A 26,526-nucleotide genomic window follows, 5' to 3' on the forward strand; every position below is an offset into this window, starting at 1 on the left:
TCCCCTCCCCCGGCAGCGGCCAGGCTTCTGGGAGCAGCTGCCCTGCCCCCGCCAAGTGACAGGTGGGGCTACTATGCGGCTGTGATGCCTGGGCACCCTGCCACTCCTCGTGAGTCATACAGGCCTGGCCCCACACCCCGCCAACCAGTGTTCCCAGGCTGCCTTCCCAGAATGCCTGGCTCAGCCCCAACAAGGCCAGCCCCTGCTGGCAGCCGGCTCGAAGACCCTTCCCCTTTCAAATTTCCTTGAGACCAGCCTGGAGTCTCTCCTCAGCTGGAAGGGCCCTTACTGTGGGAAGAAGGGGGTGGGGATGGCATTTTCTTAGCCTGCCAGCCGTTGGCACCGCCCACTTCAAAGAAGCTATTACTTAACTGGAAAATGTGCAAAGGGTAAGAACAGGAAATTTATAGAGCTACAAATGGCTAATCAACATATAAAAAGACACTCGGACCTTCCTAATTATCAGGGAAATGCAAATTAAAATAAGACAACATTTTTCTTTTTAAAAAACGCTTTATCGTGCAAAATAGGACCCATGTAGGAAAGGGCACAAGGTGTAATTACAACCACCGTGAGCAGGCTGCTAGCGTTCTGTCCGCCTAATTTCTGTCTGTTCATAATGACGTCCAAAGAGCCTCACAGTTCTGGCACTCCCTGTCAGTTCTGGTTTATTGCTAACTCCCCTAGGGGAATATATTTTCCTGGGGAAACTGTCCTAACCTCTCTTTCTTCTCAGTCCTAATCAGGCATACACACGCTCACCCACCACCTCCCAGCACCGACTGGTGGCTCTAAAAAATTTCGACGGAGAAAGCCAGCCCGAGGAAGGTGGATGCGAAGCACAGGGCCGACGCCTGGGCTGTGACAAGGGAAGTGGCTCTTGTGGTCTCCACCGCCTTGCCCCCTCCATGCCCAGTGGCCCTCGGAGGCCCTCACTGGCTGGACTGGCAGAGGTGTGCCAGCTGCGGGAAGATTGAACGCACAGTTATTCAGTGCCTGCTTTGTCCTAGGCCCGGTGCTTGATAATTTCATTTGCTTGCCTTGAAAGGTCCCATTTCACAGATGGCAATGTCGTCCTAACATTCCCAGGTCTTCATTCAGAGTTGGCTTGCACGTGGCGGGGCTGGCATATGACCCACCCCATTTGCTTCTGACTCTGAATCAAATGTTTTCTGCCATCCTGTGCCACTCCCGGCGCCCAGCTCACCGCATAACCTATAGGCCTCACGCCCACTCCAGGGGTCCCTTGAAGGAGTCTCTCCCTCTCCCCCAGGGCAGTCTGGAGCGAGCTGAAGACACTGGTCCCAGCCTTGGGTCTTCCCTCCCACTCTTAGGACTTTTCCTCAGAGGGCTCAGGTCGAGGTCCTTCTCATCCCTGGCTATTCCCCTCTGAACATGTACACGGTGGTGGAAAGGCTGGAAAGAAGTAAGGGACCGACATGGCCTCATTTGCACAGGGCTTTTCTGGTTTTAGCGCCAAAGTCCTGTACCCCTGGAGGCCCCTCAGTCCCAGGCACACCGTTATGGTTTCTAGGGACTGTCCCAGTTTTCAGACTAAACGCACCACATGCCACGAACCGCTCTCAGGATGGCTGATGATTCCAGGAAGAAGGGAAACAGAAAGGAAACAGATCTTGCCGGGGCATCCATTTTCCCCCTGAGGGCTCCAGAGGGCGAGAGATCAGGAAAGAAGGAAGGCCACACACGCTCCGTGTCTGGGGTAGGACCACAGTGAAGATTCTCTCCCAGTTCCCCGGGGAGCCAAGTGCGAGGCCAGGGCCTGGCTGCGTCGGCATCTGGGGCTGAGGCTCACACTTGCCCCCGGTCAGGGCTGCTGGGAGAGCTGCAGGTGATGAGCTGGACAGGCCAAGCCTCACACCGTCCTCAGGAACGTGTAGCCTGTCACTTGCTGAGGAATGAAGGAGTCCCAAAGGCTGGGCAGACACGCTTGGGGCCCAGGCCGAGAAACCAAGTTATATGGGACAGGACTGGACACCTGCTGGCCTCTCAATTCAGGTGAACCGCTCCCACCTTCTTCTTAAAACAGAGCCCCCTTTTCGTGCAGGTGAGACCTCACATGCTGCACGCTGAGGGGCAGTACATTTGGGGGAAAAGCTATGATGATCTTGAACTTACCTTTGGGTATCTTGCTTCCTCTACCTGCCCCACCCCCACCTCCCCTTGCAAATCATGTCAGGAAATAGGCCTTCTGCTTCACACGGGCCCTACCCAACTTGGAGCCCAGCACCCTGACACTGCCCTTACCTCGTTCATCCATCCATCGGCCAGAAGCAGTGTGCATTCAGAGCCTGTCCCCTCCTCCCAAAAGGCTCACGAGCCACGGTAGCCAGCCTGGATTGACCGTTCCCTGTAGGACCCGCTCACCTGCCAGATCTGGACCCTCTAGCTCGGTTCTCTGGGTTCTGGCTGGGGCCCCTCTCCTCAGGACTCCCAAGATGCCCCTTTTGAAGGCCGACAACAGTTTCCCCATAGGCCCAAACCTCTTGTGATACCACTGCTCTGTTTCCCCACCCATCACCAGGAAGAGAGGCCCAGAAAGCTGTGCTGAGGAACCTGATCAGGCCCCACTCCCACCCCCAAATAGACGGGACCTCAGAGTACGAAGAACGGTTCCCACATCACTTTCCAAGTCCGCGCAGGGGTCCGTGGCGTGGCTGTGCCATCACTCAGCAATAGTTCCTTATGATCCACCAGTTAGGTTAACTTCTCTCTCCCCCAGCCCCGTACTACTCATACCCACACTCACAGCTGCTCCCAAGGATGTCTGCTCTAGCTGGCCGGTCAGGAACAGCCTCCTTGAGGAGGGGACGAGAGGGGACAGCGGGAGGGAGGGCCTGGGCTGGCCTCTGTGGGAGGAAACATTTGCATAGCTGGTCCAGGATTGTGTCTCCAGAAAGAGGGGTGGGGAGGGGCAGAGCACAGTGGGCCTCCAGGACCGGAGTGGGCCTCTAGGACCCGTGATTTGGTTCCATTTGTCCAGAAGGAGGTGGAAAGTCCGCTGAGGCTTTTGAAGGTCTTAGAAGCAGTCTGGGGTGGGGCTGGAAGGAGGGGTGTCTGGCAGCCAGGGGTAGGAGAGAGGCCATGGAATGCAAAGGAGCGGGGGGGTCTGGGGCAGTCAGCCTTCGGGGGGACAGCTAGGGGAGTGGGGAGAGGGGGCCGGAAGAAGGGAGCCTTAACAGGCAACTCTTCAGGGGATTTACAAAATGGCAAACTGCTAGAGTGACCCAGGCCCCTCTGAGCATGAGCGTTTGGCTTTCCCTGGAGGCTCTTGTCTGGAATTCTCTTGGTCCCCAAGGCCCCCAAGTGTGTGTCCCTCACCCTGTGCAGGGCCCTAAGAGGGGTGATCACAAATGGATCTCGTGGTCTGACAATCATGGCAAAGGAAGTTGAAGAGAGAGCCTGGGGGAGACACAGAATCCGAAGCGGGCTCCAGGCTCCGTGCTGTCAGCACAGAGCCCGAGGCGGGGCTCGAACCCACAGACCGCGGGATCATGACCTGAGCCGAAGTCGGATGCTTAACCAGCTGAGCCACCCAGGTGCCCCGGAAGTTGTATTATTTTGCAAGGTCAAGCACAAAACAAAAATAATCTGGTTTTGATTTCCCTCTTAAATATAGAGAATATAACTTTGAGGAGGTCACTTCCAACTTTAAAAGAATTAGGAACCAGTCCCACGGGACAGCATTTCCCAAAGGACATTCTGAAGGATCCTGGTTCTTTGAGACGTGATAGCTGGTGTCTGGGGAAACTCGACTTGTGCAGTCAGGTGCAGCCGAGTGAGGCTGCAAAACCGTCCTTCCTCCTAGAGATGCCAAGCCTCCGTTCCCATGATAAAGGCTCTGAAGTCCTGCAGCATTCCCAGCCTTACTTGATAGATCCTTTTTTTTTTAATGTTTATTTTGAGAGAGAGAGAGAGAGAGAGAAAGAAATCCCAAGTAGGCTCTGCGTTGTCAGCACAGAACCCCACATGGGGCTCGATCCCAGAAACCATGAGATCATGACCTGAGCCAAAATCAAGAGTTGGACGTTTAACCAACTGAGCCACCCAGGCGCCCTGATAGATCCTTTTTCACAAAATGCTTAAAATCTCACGAAACTACCATTTTGCAGAAACCTATACTAACTGTATAATAAAGTTTAAACTCTAACCGGTATTGACCTCTCAATATCTGAGCTGAGTGTTCATTCCAGCGTAGGTGGGGTCTAACTGCGTTAGAGTAGAAGGCACATTGCTTGTTGTCATGAAACACTTGAACTTCCTAATGGAGAAAATCAGTTTACTTCTCTGAACTTGTTTCCTCCTTTGTAAAGTGGGATCCATCACATCAAATCCCATGGATTTTGACGACTTCAGTGGTAAGTATGTGAGAGTCCACAGCTCAGTGCCTGATGCTAAACAAACAACTCATTGAGAATAAATGGGAAACCTAGATTTAAATGGGTTGAGAGGAGGAGAAGTGGCCTAAAGTCTGAGTTGGGGGTGGCACTGAAGGCTGTCAAGGAAAGCCCAAAGGACAACTGAAGTTCCCTCTTGAGAATAAAAATATAGACTCAGAAGTGCAATACTTTGGAATGAAAATGGAAGGAAGAGAGAGAAAGAAAGACATGGGTATTTGAGTTTGTGTTTTTAAAAATTTTCGGCTCTAAGGATGTATTGGTTAGCTTTTGCTGTATAACAAACTGGCCCAGAATTTAGTACCTTAAAACAACTGTCACATATCAGTTCATGATTCTCTACATTGGCACATTTGGGCTGGACTCATTCATGTAGTCAGCTGTTAGGGTGATGATCTGCATGGTCTAAGATGCTATCTCCCACGTGTCCGATAGCTGGTGGCTGTCAGCCGGAAGCCTGGGTTCTATCTCCTGTGGTCTCGCCAGCAGACTAGCTCAGCCTTGTTCTCATGACAGTGGCATTGCAAGAGGGGCCCAGGCAGGAGGTGCAAGGCCTCTTGATTCCAAGACTTACTATTCAAGCAACCTTACTGCTGTCACATTCTATTGGTGAAAACAAGTCAGAAGGCTGGCGTAGATTCAGAGGTAGGGAAATAGATTCTACCTGTTGGCGGAGAAGCTGTAAGGAATTCATGGCCATATATATTCTCCCACATAGAGGCCAACTCTTGTGTCCTTGGCCTAGGAGGAGGCCTAGGAGGCTGTGTAGTGGGCTGGGAAGAGTTCCAAGTATGCAGTCTTGGGCCAATGATTTCTTACACCTGCCTGGGAGTTTACACTTCTCGGTGTCGTCTGTACTGGCCTCCTCCATTTCTTCCCTTCTTCTCTTAGGCATTAGGTCCCATCGCTCCATTGAAAGAGCTCTTATCAAAGTCACCAATGACCCACATCTTGCAAAGCTGGTGGTCAGTTCTCTGTTCTGTCCCCACTTGACCTCTCAGGCATAGATGAATCCTCAGGGTATTAAGGAAAGTTCCCAGGACACTAACTCCTGTTGTATACTTTTTCTAACCTCTTGAAGCTCTTTCTTCTCCAGGCATCACTGTCACCTTACTGGCCTCATTTTCTGTCTCAGTGGCTGTACCTTCTCTGTTTCCTTTGCCAGCCCCTCTTCCTCTCAATGTTGGAGGGCCCCAGGGTCTGTCTTTGTCTCTCTTCTCTTGCTATGTCTTCTCCCTAGATGATCTCACAGAGGCCCATGGTATTAATTGATCTGATGACTCTCAAATTTCTATTAATCAACCCAAACCTCCCCTCTGAGTTCCCTGGACAACCCCACCTGGATTTCAAAAAGATATCTCAAAAAATTAAATGGCCAAACAAAGTAATGGATTTCCAACCCAACCTCCTCCTACCCCTACTCCCCCTGAGCTTCCTCGCCTTTGTAAAGGACAGCAGCATTTGCCTAGCTGCTCAAAGCAAAAACCCTTGGGATCACCCTTGATTCCTCTTTTCTTCACATTCCACAGCCAAGTCCTGTTGGCTCTACGTCCAAGATGCATCCCCGTTGCCGACACTGGTCACCGGCTCCACTGCTGTGCCCCAGCCCAGCCGCAACCTTTTTGCTCCGAGATTGCGACAATGACTTCCTCACCAGCCTTCCTCCCTCCCAATGCCGACACCCTCCTGTCCTCGCTCCGTGCAGCAGCCTTCTAAAGCATAAATCGCATGTATTTTGTATCACATCCCTGTTGAAAACCTCCCAGTGGTCCTCAGTGAAACTGGAAATGAGTCTAAACTCCTTACCAAAGCTGCAAGGTCCCTTCCTATATCTGACGTCACCCCGTCTAGCCTCCTGAGGTTTCTTGCTCGAGCCCCAGGGAGCTCTCCAAGCCAAGACCCTCTCTGACAGTCCTCACACTTGCTGTCTTTTCCATTAGGAAGCTCTTCTTCCAGATCTTTAGCACATACCAGTGCCTGAAATTTCCCTTTCGTGTGTTTGTTCATCTGTGAGATATGTCCCCATGACTCCCTCCCCAAGATAAGAGAACAGAGATTCTTATCTGTCTTGTTTCCAGATGTATCCTCAGAGCCTGGGGCAGGACTTGACTCACGGGAGAGGCTCAGTTTACATTTGCTCGCCAATTTGACTCTGAGGACTATAGCGAAGGTTGTTAGAGCTAGAAGAGAAACCTATGGTTTCACAGATGGGGAACCAGAGGCACAGACAATCATTTGGCCAGTGGCATGAATGTAACCTTGTTCAGGCCAGGTTGGTCATGCATATCCTTAGGTTCTTTTTCGTAAACGGTAGGAGCCACAAAAGGTGAGGGTTAGTTGTTTCCTCCTACGCTCTCCCTGCCAGGTTATCATGACAACAGATCTCAGAACAAATTGTGACATCCACACGAATATCAATAAAACAAACATTTATTAGCAAGTAGCCGCAAAATTGGTTCGTACGGTGCGTCTGTAAACTCAGTGAAGGCCCGGCTCTCTGTGCTCTATCACCTTGATGAAGGGTCCACTCAAGGAAGACAAAACATTCTAGGGACAGGATCACCTAGACTGATGGTCCCATCAGGCAACCAGATATCTTGGGATATGGGCTCCTCAAGGACTGAGCCCTGTGCATCATCCCTAAGTGAAATTCCTTCGCTCTGAACAAGAAACGGGTGGGGTCTCACTTTAGATAATCTACGCATCTTACAGGCTGCTAATTTCACCCAAGGAGAGCTCGTTTCTAATACCTGTCATGTTAACTGATGAGCCGTGAATTTCACGGATGCATTCTGTCATTATGGGAGGGGTTCTCTGCGCTAATCCGTAAAGCTTCAGGAGTGCACCGAGGGGTGGACAGCTACAGAGGTGTTAGGAGCTATTTGTGTGATCTCGTCCTTCTTAACGGCCCAGGTCCACGGGTGGAAGTATTTACGCTCTGGAAACCGGCACGAGGAGTCCTCCCATCCACCCCCCAGCAATTGACACTTATTAGACCTTTACCAGCACCTCCCTGGAAAGCCGAGTGACCTCTGGAGTGTGGCCTATCTGATGAAATGACCACCTCGCCCGCATGATTACCGCTAGGCCGGCGATTCTCCATCCCGGCTGCACTTTAGAAATCATTTGGGACTTTAAAGATAGTACCGATTCCTGGGTTGCTGTTGGTGGAGATTCTGACTTAACTGAACCAGGGTGAGGCCTGGATATAAGCATACATTTAAACCTCACCAGGGGGTTGTAAACTGCAGCCAGGGCCACACTCACACTTGTACGTTACACAATCTATGCCCCACATTCTAACAGTTTTGCAAAAAGTTCACGGCAAAACCAGGATGAGCCCTAGGTCTGCTGACCCCCCAGCCCAGAGCTCCTGGCAAAAGGATGGAAAAGTTAAAAAATAAGGGGTCACTTCTTCGGGGGTCTCAGTGTTTGCAAATGTGGCTGCGGGCAGCCCACAGTACTTGGGGCAGGTTAGGGGTGGGGAAGGACAACGAAAGAGCTTAGGAGCCCAGGAAAGGGTGTGTTAGTCCCAAAGAGCTCCAGGCTCCCTGGGTGGTGTTGTCATAGTCTCATCACTGAGGGCGCTACTTATAGGGGCTCAGGGAGAGCCCAGAGGGGCTGCAGACATGCATGTCCCGAAGGAAGACTTAAAATAGGAGACAAAGTGCAGCTAGCTAGATGCCAGAACAGAGGCCAGGGGCAACCGGAAAGAACACCCCAGTGGGGAGGCTAACCCTCTGGGAGAGAGAGACAGACAATCCCTCAGGGGGGTAGGGGATGAGACCAGGACCTGAAAGAGAGGGTATAAGGCTAGCTCTCCAGGGCTGGGTGGGGGAGGCTGGTTCCCCCAAAGAAGGGTAAAGAGTTAGTTTCCTCTTCCTTAAAAGACAACTTTTTAAAAGAGGTCTTTGTAGCCCCTGGCTATTCCTTCCTGGTTCCACGTCCCTACCCATCACAAACACCCTTGACTGACTCGCTCCCATTGTACCAGGAAACTGAATTGCTTTTACTTCTCTGGGCAAGGCAGTGCCTTCCACCTGTAGGGGCCAAGGGCTGGTTGCCCCAAGATAGGCCACTTTGGCATGAAAATTATTTCGAATTAAAAAGCATTGCAGCCCAGCAGGTTCAGGAAAGGCTCTTTACCTCCCCCTCAACTGCCTAAAAAGAATGTGGATGGAGAATCGGCTCCAGGAAGACACAGGTAACTAACTACATTATGACATAAACTAGGTATGGCAGACAGGGAGGAACCTAGCAAGGCCTGTTTGATCCAAGTCCTCTTTGTCCCTGAGGCACCCTGAAAACATTTATCAAACATTTACTCTTTTTCATCTTCCTGTGAATTGCATTTCTTCTCTTTGAAGTCCCAGACCCCTGCCCCCTTCCCCTTAGTTCAGAACGACACCTATATCTCATTTTGCCTGTCTTTGGAATTTTCATGTCTATGTGGGTTCTCTACACGAATGTGATTTTCACCTGTTCATCTGTGTCATGTCAGTTTGATTCTTAGTCTGGCTAGCAGGACCTTGAAGGGGACAGGACCTTCCTGCTCCCCAACACTTCTGCACCCCAATCTTACTTTCTTCCTTCTAGGGCAGAGCCTGGGGGGCTGGGGCTGGGGCTGGCTCTGGCTTGGTGTCTCTCTCTGGGTGGGGTGTAAAAAAGGGACCTGGACTAGGGTGCCATTCCTTCAGTCACCACCAGGGACCCCATCCAGCACTGCCTTGAGCTCCTGACCTCTGGGCCACGCATTTAATTACCGAATGCCACAAACGGTTGTCTGACTCCCGAGCCCCAGGCTGAGCTTGGCAATGAAACAGCGATGAGACAAGATGGGGCCATGGGAGACAGATTCTGACCCCAGGCAGAGGAAACGCAGGGAGGGAAGAGGCTGGGTCAGATCGGGGCCAAGCGTGCGCTAGGGGTCTCGGACCTGGCCTGAGGATGGATGGGGGAGCGCTTCTCAGAGGAGGGGGGCCCTCGGGGCAAGGTTGGGAACTCCACCGGCCTCAGAGAAGGTGATTCCCGGAGGTTTGCTGGAAAAAGGCTGGTCGGGGATCTGTGACAAAGGTGAACTCGTGGCCCCAGCTCCGAGAGGACCCCTCAGTCCCACCCTGGTTTGCCGCACCTTCCCAACTAATTTCTGTCCTCCGCCCCACTCAGGCTGAGCGCCTCCACTGCCTTATTCCATTCACGTTTTGCACATTCATTTGCACACTTTTAACACCTTCGCGTTTAGTTCCTGCCCTCTCCGTACAGTCTTCTCTCCTGACAACAGTGGGAAGCATGCATTTCTTTGTACCCCGAATTAGGTACGCCTGGTCTCTCCCCAGCGTCCAACCGTGCACGCTCTCCTACGGCCCCCTCCGCTCACTTCGCACAGGCTTCACCCGAGTTGCACGGGACCCGGTTGGCCTAACCCTCGTCCCCTCCGCTCCCTTTGCCTCGGGTGGGCCCCGGCCTCAGCCCCGCCCCCTGCCCGCCCCCTTCCAGAGGGCGGGGCCGGGGCCTCGCGCCCATTGGCCGCTGGGCCGGCTGGTCCCAGCCGGGGCTGTGATTGCGGCTAGCAGATGTCAGTCCAGGAGCGAGCGCCGGTGGCGGGGCGCGCGGCCCGGCTAGCAGCCGCAGGTGGGGCTGCTCACGGCGAGGGACCTAACTCGGGAGCCCCGGAGCCCCGCAGCCCCGCGGACAGTATCCAGGATGCCCCGCGGGGACTCGGAGCAGGTGCGCTACTGCGCGCGCCTCTCCTACCTCTGGCTCAAGTTCTCGCTGGTCATCTACTCCACGGTGTTCTGGGTGAGTGACCCCACAGGGGTCCTGAGATGGAGGAGGGGTTGCCGACACTCCCTGGATCGCTCCCACGCCGAATCGGGGTTGGGTCCAGACCTGGCTGCTCCAGGGAGGGCGCGGGGAGGGCACGCCTAGTTTCTCGTCTCACTTTCACTGGGAACCAGGAAATTCTGGCACCCGGCTCAGCCTGAATTTCAGCAGCCGGTGGGACCAGAGCATTAGAGACAGTTGACTACAACGAAGGAGCGCTACCTGGCTCACCTGTGTGCACCTGCCCAGAGCGTTGGTTTTCCGCGTCTGTTGCGCATGGGGTGCGCTAGGCCTCGGTTAGCTGGTTGGCCGCGCCCACCCGCCCGGCCAGTGTTAGACTTTGCCTCCCGATCAGCTTGTGGTCCGGACTGGGCGGGAAACCTGGACTCCCGGTCCTGTCCGCACTAGCTTCTTGCAGATGCCCCAGAGCGAGATGTTTCCCCACTGTGCCTCGGTTTCCTTTTTCGGTGGAAGTAGAATGGGCGTGACTTGTCCTTGGTGAGGAGTGGTTAGGAGGATTCCACCAGACCACGTCCGGGGAGGTCTCCAGCAGCTCCTGGATGCTGGGTAACTTCCCGCAGCCACTGAGTTTTACCTCCTCTTGTGTATTGCTGGGAGGCAGGGTGTTAGTGCTCGGACATGAATCAGGCTTCAAACCCTGCCACTATCACTTTCTGGCTGAGTGATCTTGGGGAAGTTACTTAAACTCCTTAGGCCATGGTTTCTTCATCTGCAAACAGACACAGTAATTATATCTAACTTTTAGGATGGGCGTGGAGATTAAATGAAATAGGCCAAGTTATAGTGCTGAGCCCAGGGACCAGTGAAAAGCTCAAGTGTGAGCCATTATTACTCTTGTGGCCTGGGAAGCTGGGCCCTCCTGGTAAGTTGTCCCCAGAGACTGATTTCTTCATGAAGATTTCAGACTAGGCTGGACCCTCACCTAGAAACGAGGACCTCTTTCTAGAGGCCAGCTTGAACCTTGCCTTTCTAGGATAGTCTCCTGCCCCCCACCCCCCTACACTATGCTACAGGGACTGCAGGGGAGATCGCTCACTCCCATCCCTCCTGAAATATATGCACACCCCATTCTCTTCTTGGGGCCCCTCGCTGGATATATTCTCCTAGCAGGAACAGCTAGATCTGCCTGATAGCAAACAGGTCTGGCTTTCCACTTGACCCCTCAATGGATATGATGATGCCTGGTGGTCAAGAGATCCAGATTCTAGTCTTGTTCTGTTATTGACTCACTGGGAGATCTTAGGCAAGTCACTTCCTCGTTTGGGGTCTCAGCTGTTCAATACTTGCCTGTCTGGAGGACGAGGCTCAGCCCAATTCCCAATCCGGTTCCCTGGTTCTAGGTAATGTGGAAGAGAGATGAGCAGTACATTTGGGGGCCAGAGGATGGAGCAGAGGAAGGTGGAAGCTCCAGGGAGGCAGAAGGTTGTATGTGGGATTGGGGTAGGGGTCATTCTCTCCCAAAGGTGCATCAGCACCAACCAGAGATTTTTTTTTTTTTTTAATTTTTTTTTTTTCAATGTTTATTTATTTTTTTGGGACAGAGAGAGACAGAGCATGAACAGGGGAGGGGCAGAGAGAGAGGGAGACACAGAATCGGAAACAGGCTCCAGGCTCCGAGCCATCAGCCCAGAGTCTGATGCGGGGCTCGAACTCACGGACCGTGAGATCGTGACCTGGCTGAAGTCGGACGCTTAACCGACTGCGCCACCCAGGCGCCCCTACCAGAGATTTTTAAAAACTCTACGGATACCTGGGCCATGGCACAGATATTTATTTAAACTATTTAAGCTCCCCAGGTAATTCTGATTTGTAGTCAGGGTTATAAACTGCGGGGCCAGATGGTCTCATAGGCCCCTTGGTTCTGATTCTTGGATTCTTTGCCTGCTCCTTGCTTGTCAGGCCACAGGAGCTCTACTCTCTGAAGGTCACAGTTGAGAGAAGGCTAAGGTTGATGGTGGGGGGGAGGTGGGAAGATCAGAAGCCAGAAGGTGGGGGCTGTGTTTCTGGCTTCACTGCCACCCTCCAGATGTAATCATTGACCAGTCTCTTACTCTTAACCTCCTTTGCACCTCCATGTTCCTATCTATAAAATGGGCAATTGATACCCTGCCCCACACCTCATTGGATTGTTTTTAGGACTCGTGATATGGGGAGATAGTGACATATGGGTGTGACTAGTGCTGTACAAAAGAAAGTTACACAGGTACAATTGAACTCGAATTTTCTCTAAAAAAATTTTTTTTAATGTTTATTTTTGAGAGAGAGACAGAGAGAGAGTGCAAGCAGGGGAGGGGCAGAGAGAGAGGGAGACACAGAATCCCAAGCAGGCTCCAGGCTCTGAGCTGTCAGCACAGAGCCCAACGCGGGGCTGGAACTCAACAAACTGCAAGCTCATGACCTGGACCAAAGTCAGATGTTTAATCAACTGAGCCACCCAGGTGCTCCAGAACTCGAATTTTCAAGGCCTTGTTCTGTCTCTGTCCCTGTAGCCTGGAGAGAAGACCACTCAATGGCCCTTGCTTTGCTTCTCTTGGGGCCAGCTGGGACTCAGAAGTCAGAATCTTTCCTCTCTAGTCAACTGAGATTGCCTTACTAAATCCTTGACTTCCCATTCCTGGAAGTGTTTCTGCTTAAAAACCTCCCCCACCCATGCCAAGAGGTCAGCCACCTGCCGGCTGTGCCAGGGCAGCTCCAGGTGCCAGATTTTCTCTGCAGGGCGGAGGCCAGTGTGAGTGAGTAATTTGTCCTAGACTGGCCTTGCTGTTAATCGGAGACCCATTTAGGAAGGCCCATTAGCTCTGGTACCATCCCTTGGGATGTGGGTGGGGTCAGGGGTTACTTGTTTTATAAGCTCAAAGTAGTAACACTTTCAACTCAGTCTTTAGGTCTGGAAGGGACCATAAGTTTCACCAGAGGCAGGCACCTTCTGTAAGACTTTTTGCTTTAGAACTTATTATCAGATAGGAAATGTGAGGACACTGTGCAAAGTTTTATACTATCAAAGAGCAGTCATTGGTGATAAGCCTCTCTCCCGCCCCTCTCCCCTGTTCTGCCCTGGTCAGTTTCCTGTCACTTTCTTCTAAGATAATACTCTAGCCATGGGATGCCCTAGGCATGAACATGTGCATGTATTATATATTCTTTTTTTCCCCATACAAGGTAGCACATTATACACAGTTTTGCCCTTCCCTTCTCACTTAAATTGAAGTCTATGCGAATTCGGGAGCGAATCCGGGAGTGGTTGCCTCATTCGGTCTGATGACGAGATAGAATTCACTGTAGGCTGTGCCCAAACTCATTCAATCAGTCCTCAGCTGGGGAACTCGGGGTGTTTCCAATCTTTGGTTACTGCAAACAGCAGTGCAATGAGCAGCTTTGAATGTGTCATTTTGCACCCGTGTGTGTCTATCTGCAGGGTAGTTTCTAGAAGGAGAACTGGCCTGAGGTATATGTGAACGTACAATCGACGTACAGAAATGCACCGATGATAAGTGGACACAGCCTGATGGATTTTTACTAAGTGAACACACATGTATCATCAGCCCCCAGGTCAACCGCTAGAACGGGAAGCAGAAGCCAGAAGCCCCCCACTTGCTCCCACCCCCGTCACCACCCCTTCCCTCCGGCGGCAATCACAGTCAGAATATCAAATAGCCTAGAACCGCTTTGCCTGTTTTTGTATGTGTGTTTAAAATTTTGATGTTTGTTAAATTGCCCTACATAGAGTTCATAGCAATTATGGTGTTATCTACGATATTACTTTAAACTGACTCACTTTTTAATGTTAAAATTTTTTCCAAAGGAGGCTTTATGTATGTCATCACTGCCAATGGGAAACCAAAATGCATCATCAAAAATAGCATGTAACTGTAATGGTAAATAGTGCAGGGAAAACAAAACGTTATTAAATCCTGGCCAGATATTTCGGGTGATGTAGGCTGTGGACCTGAGTTCTGTGTTCAAAAGGCAGGCTGGCAAGTGTTTGAGAGGCGGAAAGACAAACTGACACCAAGACAGATTTGCTCCCGGATGCGGCGGGCAGGATGGGAAGGGCAGTGAGCCATGAAGACGTTTCTCAGCCTATGAGTCAAGGTGAATATGACCTTGATCACTTACAGGAGCTCCTGTCCCACACCTGGGGTCCTCCTTGTTTTCAGATGGGGACCTCGGGGCCCAGGGCGTGTTTCAGGGTCCCTCCGCAAAGCTGGTGTGAGTCCCCACATCTCCATATCCCCAGTTCAGTGCTCCTTCCGGTAGGTCTCTGAGCATGTCTCCGTGAGGAATGAGCTCACCCAGAGGCACTTTGGAGCCTCCTCTTCCGACCATGCAGTGTGAATCATTCTGACACATGTGCCCTCAACCCACTGGGGACACATCTCTAATTTTAGCGTTGACCACAGGGTATCCTAGAGATCCATTTACACGACTGTTTTTCCCTGTTGGACTGTGGGCTCGTAGAAGTCAGGGGCGCAGCTCATTCATATCCTTTTCTGTATGCTGGTCTTGGGGCTGGGGACACAGGAAGTGCTCGGGGAAAGCTTGTTGCATTAAGGTGGTCAGGTCCGAACTTGTGTCTTGTAAGGACCTGAGGTGGGGGCACCTGGATCAGGGGCTGAGCTGGGTGTGTAGCCAGCGGTGGTCAGATTTGCTGAGGCTTTGAATCTGCAGAGTGGGCTGGGCTGATCATGGAGACACGGGCCATCTAGAAAGCATGAGCCTGTTGCCTTGACAATGCGGTAGAATTTCCAGTCGGGTACAAAAGGGTGTCAGGGCTGGGGAATGTTGACTAACCAGGAAGAAAAGGACTTGGGGGGTGAGTGGGAAGGAAGTGGGCATGGCTAAGTGGGGGAGGTAAGAAGTGCCACGGGAAGTATTAATTCTTTGCCTTCTCCAAGGATGGACGCCGTTATCATAGCTTGGCTTGTGATTCTTTATATTTCCTATAGTTTTTTTTTTAATTTTTTTCCCGTTTTTTAATGTTTATTTATTTTTGACAGAGAAAGAGAGAGAGAGAGAGACAGAGACAGAGACAGAGCATGAGCGGGGGAGGGGCAGAGAGAGAGAGGGAGACACAGAATCCGAAGTAGGCTCCAGGTTCTGAGCTGTCAGCACAGAGCCCGATGCGGGGCTCGAGCTCACAAACCGTGAGATCATGACCTGAGCCGAAGTCAGATGCTCAGCTGACTGAGCCACCCAGGCACCCCTGTATTTCCTATAGTTTAATGTTTAAGAGTGTGGACTCTATATCAGGCTGCATGGGTTCAAATCCCAATTCTAGCATTTATAATTTGAGTGACTTGGGCACTAATGTGCCTCAAGTCACTCTATGTGCCTCAATTGCTTTATCTGTAAAATGGGTGATAGTAGAGAGTTGCTGGGACCATGAAATGGATGAGTATGTAGGAAGAGCTTAGAACAATGCCTGGCACGTGATAAACATGACGTCAACTACTTAAGGATTAGCCAATCTTTTCCCACCTCTGTTTTCTTAGGTACACAAAAGCCAAAGACTGAGCATAGAAGGGTCCTTAAAGGCACCTCTAGAGTGAGCTTTTCACTTTACTGAGGAAAACAGGGGCATGGAGAGAGGAAGTAGGTTGCTTTAGACCCCATAGCAAGTTTGTGACAGACCAAGAACAGGACCGGAGTTGCCTGATTGAAGTTTCTTCATTGGGTCACCATGACCTTCACCAGCTGCCTCCCTTCCCCCCACACCCGTGGTCTCCCCCTGCTGTCAGGGCTCGGGGTGTGAGTGGAGGGTAGCATTTCTGGAAGGAGCCGTGTACCTGGCCTCCCAGTTATGCACTAGATGAAGCCAGACGAAAAAGAAAGGAGATTTAGTTTCCAGCAGGAATTTCCAACTTTGGAAAAGAGCCTTATTGTTTTTGTGAAAATAATATGTGCATATAGTTAAAAACCTTTCAGGCAATTCAGGTAAGTACACCGAAGACAGTAAAAGTCACCTTTGCTCTGTCACTGGGAGAGAACCACTGTTAGGTGCTGGCAAACACTCATTTGGACATCTCCTTGTACGCATGTGTACCTACTTTATTTCCTGAATTATTACTTATCATTGTGCTTGAATCCTCAGGCAGGTCCATTTTCCTCTTGTTCTAGGCAAGCATTTCAAAGAGAAAATAGTGAAATTCAAGCAGAAAGTGACTTCACCCTGGAGAAGCAGCCACCATGCCTGAGAGGCTGTCAGAGAAGACCTGGAAGCAATGGGACTGGGGTCCCCTCCCCCAGCCTGGCCGAGGGGCCTTAAAAATCCAGAGAATCAAGAAGGCAGACCTGGAAGGGATTTGGAGAGCCTTCCAATGCACTCCTTTTACCGATGAGCAAACTAAGGCCTCGAGAAAGTTCCTTTGCTCTTAGCTTAGGCTTCGGTGCACCAGCCCTTCTCCCGCTGTAGGAGAGGCATTGTTTTAAATTGTGGGACTGGATTGGGACCTCGCCATCTTTGGTTGTTTGTTCCTGAGAAGCTGAGAAGCAGGAGTAACCACCCGCCCTCCTTCGTGCCCCTGCCTGGCGCCTCTTCTCTCCAGGTGACTCACAATGCCAACCTGGGGTGGGGCTCAGAGTAAACCAGATAAGAGACTGATAATGAAATTTCTCTACCCAACTGGCTCCACAGACAGGGGAAAGATGTCTTCTGGGTTAGCCCAGGACACACAAGATTGAGAAGATTAACCTTTTCCAGAGAGAACCTGTGGCTGTGAGTGGGTTTGAACCTCCATCTTAGTGGAAGGTGGGAGAGTCTGGTCCTGACCTGCCATTCTCTCCAGGGTGAAGAAGGTTCTTTGCTTATTCAGTCAACAAATAGTTACTTGATGCCTAGTGTCTATGCCAGGCACTGTGATGTTTACTGGAAAACAGCTATGAACAAGACAGACTTAGTCCAGGCCTTGGAAGACAGACAAACCAGTAAATAAGTGTAGCTTGTGACTGGTACTAAAAAGGAAATTAGGGAGCAAGTGGGGGGAGATGGGAGTTCCTACTTGGGATGGTATGGTCAAGGAAGGCCTTTGTGAGGAGCTGACATTTCAGCTGATGCCCAAGGAATGAGATGGAGCCAGCCATATAAAAGGCCTATAGAGAACATCGCCGACAGAGGGAGTAGTATGTACAAAGGCCCTGAGGTGGGCAAGTATGGCTGAAGCAGATGGGGAAGCTTAAGAAGGGCCATGTTGTGAGTGGAGAGGGTGGCTCCTGGTTCTCTAAGGAGTATGGGGTCTGAGTGACTGAAAGGGAGGTTTCATTGTCAGGACCAGTGGCAGGGCCAGTTGGAGACAGATCAAGTGCTCGTTCTGCTGTGTGACCCTAGCTAGAGAGGACTGACTCTCTGAGCCTCTAGACTTCTCATCTGTGGATACCCGAGAGGCCTTGGGGAGGCTTCTGCAAGAGGAGAGATGCCAAGGCACCATGCACACTGTAGGGCCTGGTGTCCACTGGGGCCTTGCAGAGCTCAGGGGGGCTGGGATAGAAGATGTGAGAACTTCCGGAGTCTGTCTTATTAGAGGAGGCCACTTCCTGCTGGTGATGCGCTGTCTGCTTAGAGCAGATGGACGTGGCCATACTCTTAGGTGGAGAAGTCTGACCCCTTGGGAGTGCAGATGGCCTTTTACAGGAACCCGGTCCTTCCCACCCCTTAGTTCTTGGGCTGTAGTGGTGTACCTATCGGCAGAAGCCGTGTGCCACCTGATGGGCACGTGGGTCCAGGCAGGCCGTCATAGAAGTGTCCCGCAAGGCTGAGAGCTGGACAAGTGGGGCTGGGAGAAGCACTTCCAGGAGCCCAGGCGCAGGGCGTTCCTCGGCCCAGGAATGTCAGGCAGGTGGCAGATAGAACTCAGGTTCACAGCCTATATAAACCATACTACCCAGCTAGGATTTAATAAAGTCCCTCAACAACTCCTGTCTTCATCTTCTTTCTGCCCTGATCATGAGTCCCCCACTCTTGGGATGGAAAAAGTGGCCACTGCCACCCCTATGGGAGCCCAACTGTTTGTCCACCCGCTGGCCGGCCCCACCCCCATCACAGGCTGTCTGCAGCTGCCCTGAGCTCTCTGCTAGGACTCCGTGAGTGACAGCCTCTCAAGGGACACGGACAGTGCTGGCTCATCTCTCCCCCCAGCCCAGCGCAGGGCCAGCCAAACAGTGAGCCTGGGCCAGAGGCTGGGCAGAACCAAAGTCAGAGGCCTGAGTTCCAGGCGGCTGCCTGAGTCCTCTCTGGCCCTGCAGGGACCAGCCTTCCCTGCTGCACACAAAGCCACACATCAGGCCTCTGTCCCCGGGCACAGCAGCAGTCCCGTTTACGGTGTGGGCACCGGTACCCCAGATGGAAAGGGTAATACCGAGTGAAATCACCGACTGGTGCCCATCGTCCCCTCTGAACGCTCAATGGAGGTTGTCCCATTGGCTGAAGAGTTTTAGCACCAGAAGCCGTTGCTGTGTGGTCTGGTGTATTTCCTCCCCCTTTGAAAGGCAGGGGTTGCATCAGATGCCCTCCACGGTCCTTGGAAGTTTGGCCCAAATGGCAGTCCAAGTCACCTTCTAACTGCCAAGTAACAGGTGACACTCCTGTTCTGAAAGTCTGTAAGAGAATCCTAAATGTTTTACAGCCCCGCTTGGCAAGCAATTTCGATTAAACTGCTTTTACAACCAGGAAGTCCTTCCTGAGAGCTAACTCACATTCCTTTCCCCTGTTTTCCCCTCCTTCCATCCGGGCTTTCCTTGAAGACCGGAATCCCCTAAGAAAGCAGATGTAGAGCCCAGCCATTGGCCTGTGGGGCAGGCAGGGACCTGGAGGGGGCGGGGCCGAGGGAGGGGGCGGGGCCGAGGGAGGGGCAGGGCCAAAGGCCTCACCCCAAGCCGGCCTTGCTCCTCCCCCAAACCCTATCCGGGTCTTCTCAGGCTTCAGCACAGCCCACTAGAAGGCAAAGAGATTTTGTCTGCTCAGTTGGGCCTCTCCCTAGTGAGACCGCCTGGTGCAGCCGAAAGAAGGGGCTTGTGTTTTGTTTCCACAAATCACAAGTTCCCCGGGACTGCCGTAACAACTGGGTGGCTTACGGCAACGGAAATATGTGCTCTCGCCATCCTGGAGGTCTGAAGTCTAAATCCAGTGTGTCACAAGGCTCGTCTACCTCCAGAGGCTGTGGGGGAAATCCTTCCCCGCCTCTACAGGCTTCTGGTGGCTTGCCTGCCTCTGCCTCCACTTTTACGTGGTCTTTCCCTCTGTGCCTGTGTCTTTCTTCTGTCTCGAAGCTCCCTCTGCCTTTTCTTGTAAGGACGCTTGTCATTCGACTTGGGGCACACCCAGGTGATCAGGATGGTTTCATCTCAAGACTCAGAACCTAATTATACCTGCCAGGACCCCTTTTCCAAATAAGGTCACGTTCACAAACATGAACCTATCTTGTTTGGGGAGGGGGCATTCAATCCACAGCAGAGCTCAGTGGTCAGAGTCAGAAATGGAGTCCCCATCCTTTCACTAACTAAAATCACCATGACCCCAAACAAGTACATCTCGCCTATCTGGAATTGTTTCCCCATCTGGAAAATGGGGCTAGGCCACCTCCTGCCACATCTCTCCTCCCGGGGACAGAGCTGCAGGTCAGCGAGATCACAACCAGTGTTCCAACATGATGCCCGGGTGTCAGTAGTTCTCAAGCTGAGGACATAATTTAAGGGGGGAAAAATCATAGCTCGACTCCCCAAGTGTGAATTCCCGACTCAGAAAGACCCCTCAAATCTGGTTCTATAGAAACTTCTTTAAGTTACAAAGTTAACTACAGAGAAGGGTTACCTTTAGAACAGATAAAAGAACGTTGTAAAGATAACCAAAAGGAAAACAAAATTCTAGAGCTCAGCGACCACCCCCCTGGGCACATCCCAGTCCCCTGGAGAAGCCTGGCCTCCCAGGTGATCTCCCACATCCCCTAGCTCTCCCTTCACCATTTGAAGCAGCAAGCCTCTCCCGCGTGGTGCGCTAACTTCCCAGACGCTGTCCAGATGGTCCAGGAGGCTGGGGAAGGCTCAGCGCGTCACTCTGGATTCACACGGAGAGAGTGTTGGCTTGGAAACCTGGCTGGTTTCATCAGAATTCCCTCACGGGCACCATCAGAGCGGCATCTTCCACGCCGACCTGCATGCTCAAATCACCTGGGTAGGTTTAAAAAGGATAGGTGCCTGGGTCCCCCCCCCCCCCCCCCATACTACGCACTGCATCAACTCTGAAGATGGGGCCTGGTGTGTACTTGTAAAATCCTCCAGGATCAGAAGCCTCCAGACACAGTCAGTGAGGCCCACTGATCGACAAGGTCCTTTGGACCTCAGGAAGTGACCCAGGCTCAGAATTTGGCACCAGCCCCAGAAGCCAGCACCCGACTCCACTCGAGCAGGGGACTTGGCCCCCGTCTGCAGTGGGAGGGCCTGGGGGCTGGCCTCTGCCCTCTGCCAAGCACACTGGACCCAGCACAGCACCCAGCTCACTGTGGGTGCGCAGGAACTGACTGCGGGACCCCAAGCACCTCCGTGGCCCCACTGTGCTGCAACCAGCACAGCCCATCCCTTGGTAAGGGACAGGAAGGAGCACAGAAAGCCGATGTGACTTGTCCAAGGTCACACATGGCATCCTGGGAGGGGCTTCCAGCAGTGGGGAGAGTAGGTGGTTCCGGCTCTCCCAGCAGGAAGGAGGAGGGCTCTGAGTCCCCCGGAGTCCTGACCAGGCCAAAGCGGTTTTCCTTCTACCCTCCAAGCAAATGTTTATTTCCTGCAGGCCAAGATGCAAATGCCTGCCTTGATGAGAAAGTCCCCTTTGGGAAAAACGAAAGAAGACACAGCAGGCACTTTTCCACAGTGAAATAGTCTGGTGGGGAAGGGGGGCGATTTGCAAATGGTAGGTTGTGCCAGTCACTTCCCCTCATGGGGGCCTGAGTCTCCTCAGCTCTAGAACTGGACAAGTGCCCCTGTCTGCCAGGCTCACAGCGGTTGTTCTGAGGATCCAAAGAGGTGAAACAGTGTTGGTGAGGCAGGACGCAAGATGGCACCCCTCCCTCTGGGCCACACCCTGTGAGCGCAGGGCTCCTGCCCAGGGACGCCTGCTCCGGGCACCTGTGCTGATGCCCCGTGCATGAGATGCTCCTCTCGGAGCCCAGCAGGCACCGCCCCACCTGCCAGGCCCCTGTGGGAGGTACAACGGTGTCCGCTTCCCACCGACAAGGAATCTGAAGCACAGAGAGTCGAGGGTGACGTGTCCGTGGTCATGCAGCCAATCAGACTCTCTCCTCTCCCATCCATCGAGAAGCGCTCTTCCAACGTGCTGCCTCCAGGCCCAGCCTTTGCAGAGGGGGTGTCTGACCTCCACGTCCAGGCCCAGCAGTCACCCTCTGCAGGGTCCCGCCCTCCCTCCTGCAGGCTCCCTTCTGCACTCCTCTCTGCCCCGCCCCCTCCTGGTCCTTCAGGCCCCTTTCCTACCTCCTCAAGGTTATCCCCGAAGCTCCTCTACAATCCAGGCCATCCAGTGGGACAGGAAACCACACATCACTTCTGGCTGTGTCTGCCGGAGGTCAGCTCCATCTCTGTCAAGGGCTGACCCTCTAGGTGGAAAAATGACACCTTAGTCTTCTCTGTTTCCCCCCTCGGGGCCCAGGCCAGAGAGGACATCTGGTGCGACCTGCTCTTTTCAAAGGGGAGGAAATACACCAGACCACACAGCAACGGCTTCTGGTGCTAAAACTCTTCAGCCAATGGGACAACCTCCATTGAGCATTCAGAGGGGACGATGGGCACCAGTCGGTGATTTCACTCGGTATTACCCTTTCCATCTGGGGTACCGGTGTCCACACCGTAAACGGGACTGCTGCTGTGCCCGGGGACAGAGGCCTCATGTGTGGCCTTGTGTGCAGCAGGGAAGGCTGGTCCCTGCAGGGCCAGAGAGGACTCAGGCAGCCGCCTGGAACTCAGGCCTCTGACTTTGGTTCTGCCCAGCCTCTGGCCCAGGCTCACTGTTTGGCTGGGCCTGCGCTGGGCTGGGGGGGAGAGATGAGCCAGCACTGTCCGTGTCCCTTGAGAGGCTGTCACTCACGGAGTCCTAGCAGAGAGCTCAGGGCAGCTGCAGACAGCCTGTGATGGGGGCGGGGCCGGCCAGCGGCTCCCAGGAGGCTCTGGCGGGGACACTTAGCGGTGGACAAACAGTTGGGCTCCCAAAGGGGTGGCAGTGGCCACTTGACTCTTTCCATCCCCAAGAGTGGGGGACTCATGATCAGGGCAGAAAGAAGATGAAGACAGGGGTTGTTCAGCGACCTACATTCCCTGTGGTAGGAGTAGGGCCTGTTTCTGTCTTCTGTCTCCACTGTGGTCTCCTCTGGTGCTGGCCTCTCTTAGAACTGAACTTTCCTTTTTGCAGTCGGGAAGTCCCCCCATGCTGCCCGCTGTCTAATCTGGTCATCTCTTCTGGATCCTACTGTTTTGTCTTTTTAAAGCTAACAATCGGGGCTCCTGGGTGGCTCGGTTGAGTGTCCCACTCTTGATTTAGGCTCAGGTCATGATTGGTTATGGAAGTGCAGGAAGGCAGAAATGGAGCTGGCATCACTATCCTTCGGTGTCCATCCCTGTCCTTTTAACTTTTCCATCGGGAGAGGGTAGGCCAGGGCGTGAGAACTCTTTCCTGACAAGAGAGGCCAGCTTGTGGTGGCGAGAGCACTGGCTTGGGAGTCTGGGGACCCGGGTCACAGCTGCCGTCCAGCGGCTAATATGCTGTGCGACCTCATGGGAGTGATAACCTCTCTGTGGGCCTCAGATTCCCATCTGCAAAATAAGGCGGTTCGGCCAGAACAGCGTCCATCTGCTTACTCCTGGTGGTTCACAAGAGGTTTTTAGGTGGTCCCTGGGGAAACATTTTGAAGTGTAATATGTGTGTAAGAAAATAATTTGTATCTCAAGTCTATGATTTCATGCACATCGGTAGGTTAGGTCAGGATCGTGTTTATTTTAATAAGAAACGGCAGTTGTTTGAAAGAAATATAGTAGGTACCTCCTGGTCAGGTGAAGGCACTTAACACGGTCTTTGTATCTGCTGACTTTTAAAGAAAAAAATGGGGGTTCTCATGATGTGTTATAGCACCTTACAGTTTACAAGGGAGTTTCTCTTTCTCCTGGGGTCCTCTGAGTGACCGTTGGTGTTAGCATTCCTGTTTAGCGCTCAGAGAGGGAAGTGGCCTGCCCAAGGTCACACAGCTCCTGAGTGGCCGAGGGCCTCCGGCTGGCTGCACTCTTTGCCAGGTGGCCCCAGGCCAGCCTCATCGAGTGGTGAGCGACCTTCACCTCCTCCCTCAGCTGGCAGTTGGAGCGCCAGGATTGCGTCGTGATGGTTCGTTGCGTGTGTTCTCTGGTCCTAATTTTTTTCAAGCAGGGGAGGAGGAACTGAAGGTGAAGAGTGACCCCCTTCTCCCTTCCTCCAGGCCTCTCTTCCTACATAGGCAGGAGCTTGTCCCGGAGCCCACGGGGGCCTGTTTTCTAGTCAGCTTTCTTGGAGGCATAATAGGTAGGTTCCTGTTATAGCCTATATTTAGCTCTGGTTAGCAGTTACTGATACATTTGGTTAGCGCATTCATTCCAGGCCAGAGAAGGCTCTTTGCCCGCTTTCTCAACGGTTTATAGTGAAAAGATTAAAACATTAGAGATGGTGAAAGGACGATACAAAGAACTGCATTAAAAATAATCAGGCTACAGCACCACAGTTCGTGCATTGCATCAAATCTCATTTTGGCGAAAAAAAAAAAAAAAAAAAGTTTCCCGGTGCACCTGAAACATGAGGGTAAGTGCCTCTGAATCCCTGAAGGTTGTATGTTCTGGAATCCCGGCAGGACGGTCGTGAGTTACTTGCCTGCCCCATCCACCAAGACCTACTGGGGCCTTGCTCTCTGCTTGTTTAGGGAAATTCACAACGCAGCTAGGGCAAGGCTTGCTGGGCCTGGGTAGTGATGTGGAATGCAGGGGTGGAGGGGGCCTGCGTGAGCCCTCTTCCTGTTGGAAGCCGTGCTGGGGACTCCCTGAGCGTTCACCCTTAATCACCAGCTGCACATGCTGGGCCCTGCGCCAGGCACTGGGGGAGGGGCTCCAAGTTGCTGCAAACCCCCCCGGGCTGGCTGTCCACAGTCCCCTTGGGCAGACCCGACATGCCCTGGCGTTGCTACATCCATCACGGGGCACTCCGCAAACAACCAGTGCGTACAGCAGGTTTTCAGGAAGTCCACGTGTCCAGGGGCATGTAGGGTGCACTCTTTTGTTCCCTGGTTCTGATGCCTGGGGCGTGGTTGGGTGGGGTCAGGAGAGGCCCTTTCTCCTTTGCAAGCTGGAGAACCCTGGTTGCCAGAGAAGTCTCAAATCAGTAGTCCTACGATCGAGTTGTGAAAGGGGAAATGAACTTAAAAATTTATTTATTTTGAAGTTTACTTATTTATTTTTTAGAGAGAGTGAGAGCGAGAGCGAGAGAGAGAGAGAGAGAGAGAGAGTGAGCATGAGCCGGGGAGGGGCAGAGAGAGGGAGACACAGAATCTGAAGCAGACTCCAGGCTCTGAGCTCTCAGAACGCAGGGCTCGAACTCAAAAACTGCGAGACCTTGACCTGGACGAAGGCAGATGCTCAACCGACTGAGCCACCCAGGGCCGCCCACCCCCTCCGCCCCAATTTTTTTAAACCCACAGAAAAGTTGAAAGAGTTTCAAGAACACCTGCATGCCTTTGGTTACCAATTGTTAACATCTTGTCTTAACATTTCTCTCTCTCCCTCATCTCTCTCTCTCTCTCTCCGTGCAATGCTTTTTTGCCAACCCAGCTGAAAGGAAGCTGCAGCCTTGTGACCTCACTCTTAGATACTCCAGCATTCAGCTTTCCAAAAAAGGCATTCTCCCACACGCTGCCACTCTCCATCTGAAAAAAAAAAAAAAAATCACTGTAAAATAAAACCTCATCTAATCTGCAGGTCATATCCACAAATGTCCCAGTTGTTCCTCAAATGTCCTTTGGGACAGATATTTGACTCGACCAGGATGCATTCAAGGTTCACACATTATCTTGGCTGTGGCGTGTCTCTGGAATCCCCCAATCTAGTTCAATCCCACTGCTTTTGACTTTTTGATGCCTTCCAGGCTGTTGATCTGCAGAACACCAGCGTTCTGGATTCGTTTCACAGGTTCCTTGTCGTTGGGCTCAGGCCACACACATTTCCCGTATAAGCGCCGCACAGGGGATGTGGCAGAAGGTCCGGGATGCTGTGTTCAGAGGCATATGATGTCTGGCCGCCGTACCGCCAGCCGTGCCAAGCTAGACGGCCAGCCCCCCTCTATTGCTAACACGCATTTCCCCCTCGATGGCAAATGGGCTGTGAGGTGGCTCTTCGGGCCATGTGAATGTTCTGTTCAGTGAGAGAACTTCTGAAAGCAAATCTGAGCATGTGACTCCTTGCTTAAGTTATTTCAGCTATTTCCCTATTGCAACTTCAAAATCTATCTTGAGTCTGCCTGCTTCTCGCCACCTCCCCCTGCCCACCGTGGTCCCGGCCACTGCCACCTGGCATCGGCGTGACTGCAGGAGATTCCTGACTGTTCTCCCTCTGCACCTCCACCCCTCCCCCCACGCCCCCCACCCCCCACCCCTACCTACTCTGTCTCTTCCCAGCCCAGCAGTCAGTTAGAGTAACTCATTTAAAAATCAAAGTCAGGGAGTGCCTGCGTGGCTCAGACTCAGAGCCCCACATCCGGCTCTCTCCTGTCAGCACAGGGTCAGCTTTGGATCTTCTGTCCCCACCTCTCTCTGCCCCTCCTCCCCCTCGCTCCCCCCCATCTCAAAAATAAATAATCATTCAAAAAAAATCAAAGTCAGGCAGACCTTCCTCTAGAAACCTGTGTGCCTCCCACCTACTCAGAGCAAAAGTCAGAGTCCTCTTAGGGGCTTCAAAGGCTCCCCGCAGCTGCTTTGCCCCACCCCTGCCCTCTGACCTCCTCTCCCACACTCTCCCCCTCTGTCACCCCGTGGCTGCTCTTCTGTGAGCACGGGAGCACATTCCAAGGTGTTGGTAGCTGCTTGACCGTTCATCCATACATCCCCGTGGATGGTAGAGAGCCCTCCACCTATGTCAAGTCTTTGCTCAAATGTCACTTTCCCTGACTAAGCTATTTAAACTGGCAGTCTCCACCCCCCCCCCTGCCCCCCCCCCCACCGCCCAGCCTCCCTGGCCTTTCCTGTTTTCTTCTCCATAGCACTTATAACCA

At 52.6% G+C, this 26,526-nt stretch overlaps 1 protein-coding gene across 1 annotated transcript in view; it reads left to right on the forward strand.

The window, feature by feature from the left end:
• The first annotated feature begins 9,977 nt into the window (after positions 1 to 9,977).
• The window catches only part of TSPAN15 (tetraspanin 15), a 50,327-nt gene continuing 33,778 nt past the window's right edge, over positions 9,978 to 26,526 (forward strand). The window contains exon 1 of the mRNA XM_025918218.2: positions 9,978 to 10,214. Within this exon, the coding sequence (XP_025774003.1) occupies positions 10,119 to 10,214 (96 nt within the window). The 5' untranslated portion in view covers positions 9,978 to 10,118. The remainder of the gene's footprint in view (positions 10,215 to 26,526) is intronic.

Source organism: Puma concolor, chromosome D2, assembly GCF_028749965.1.
Source record: "Puma concolor isolate L17-30 chromosome D2, mPumCon1.1.hap2, whole genome shotgun sequence".
Taxonomy (NCBI): domain Eukaryota; kingdom Metazoa; phylum Chordata; class Mammalia; order Carnivora; family Felidae; genus Puma; species Puma concolor.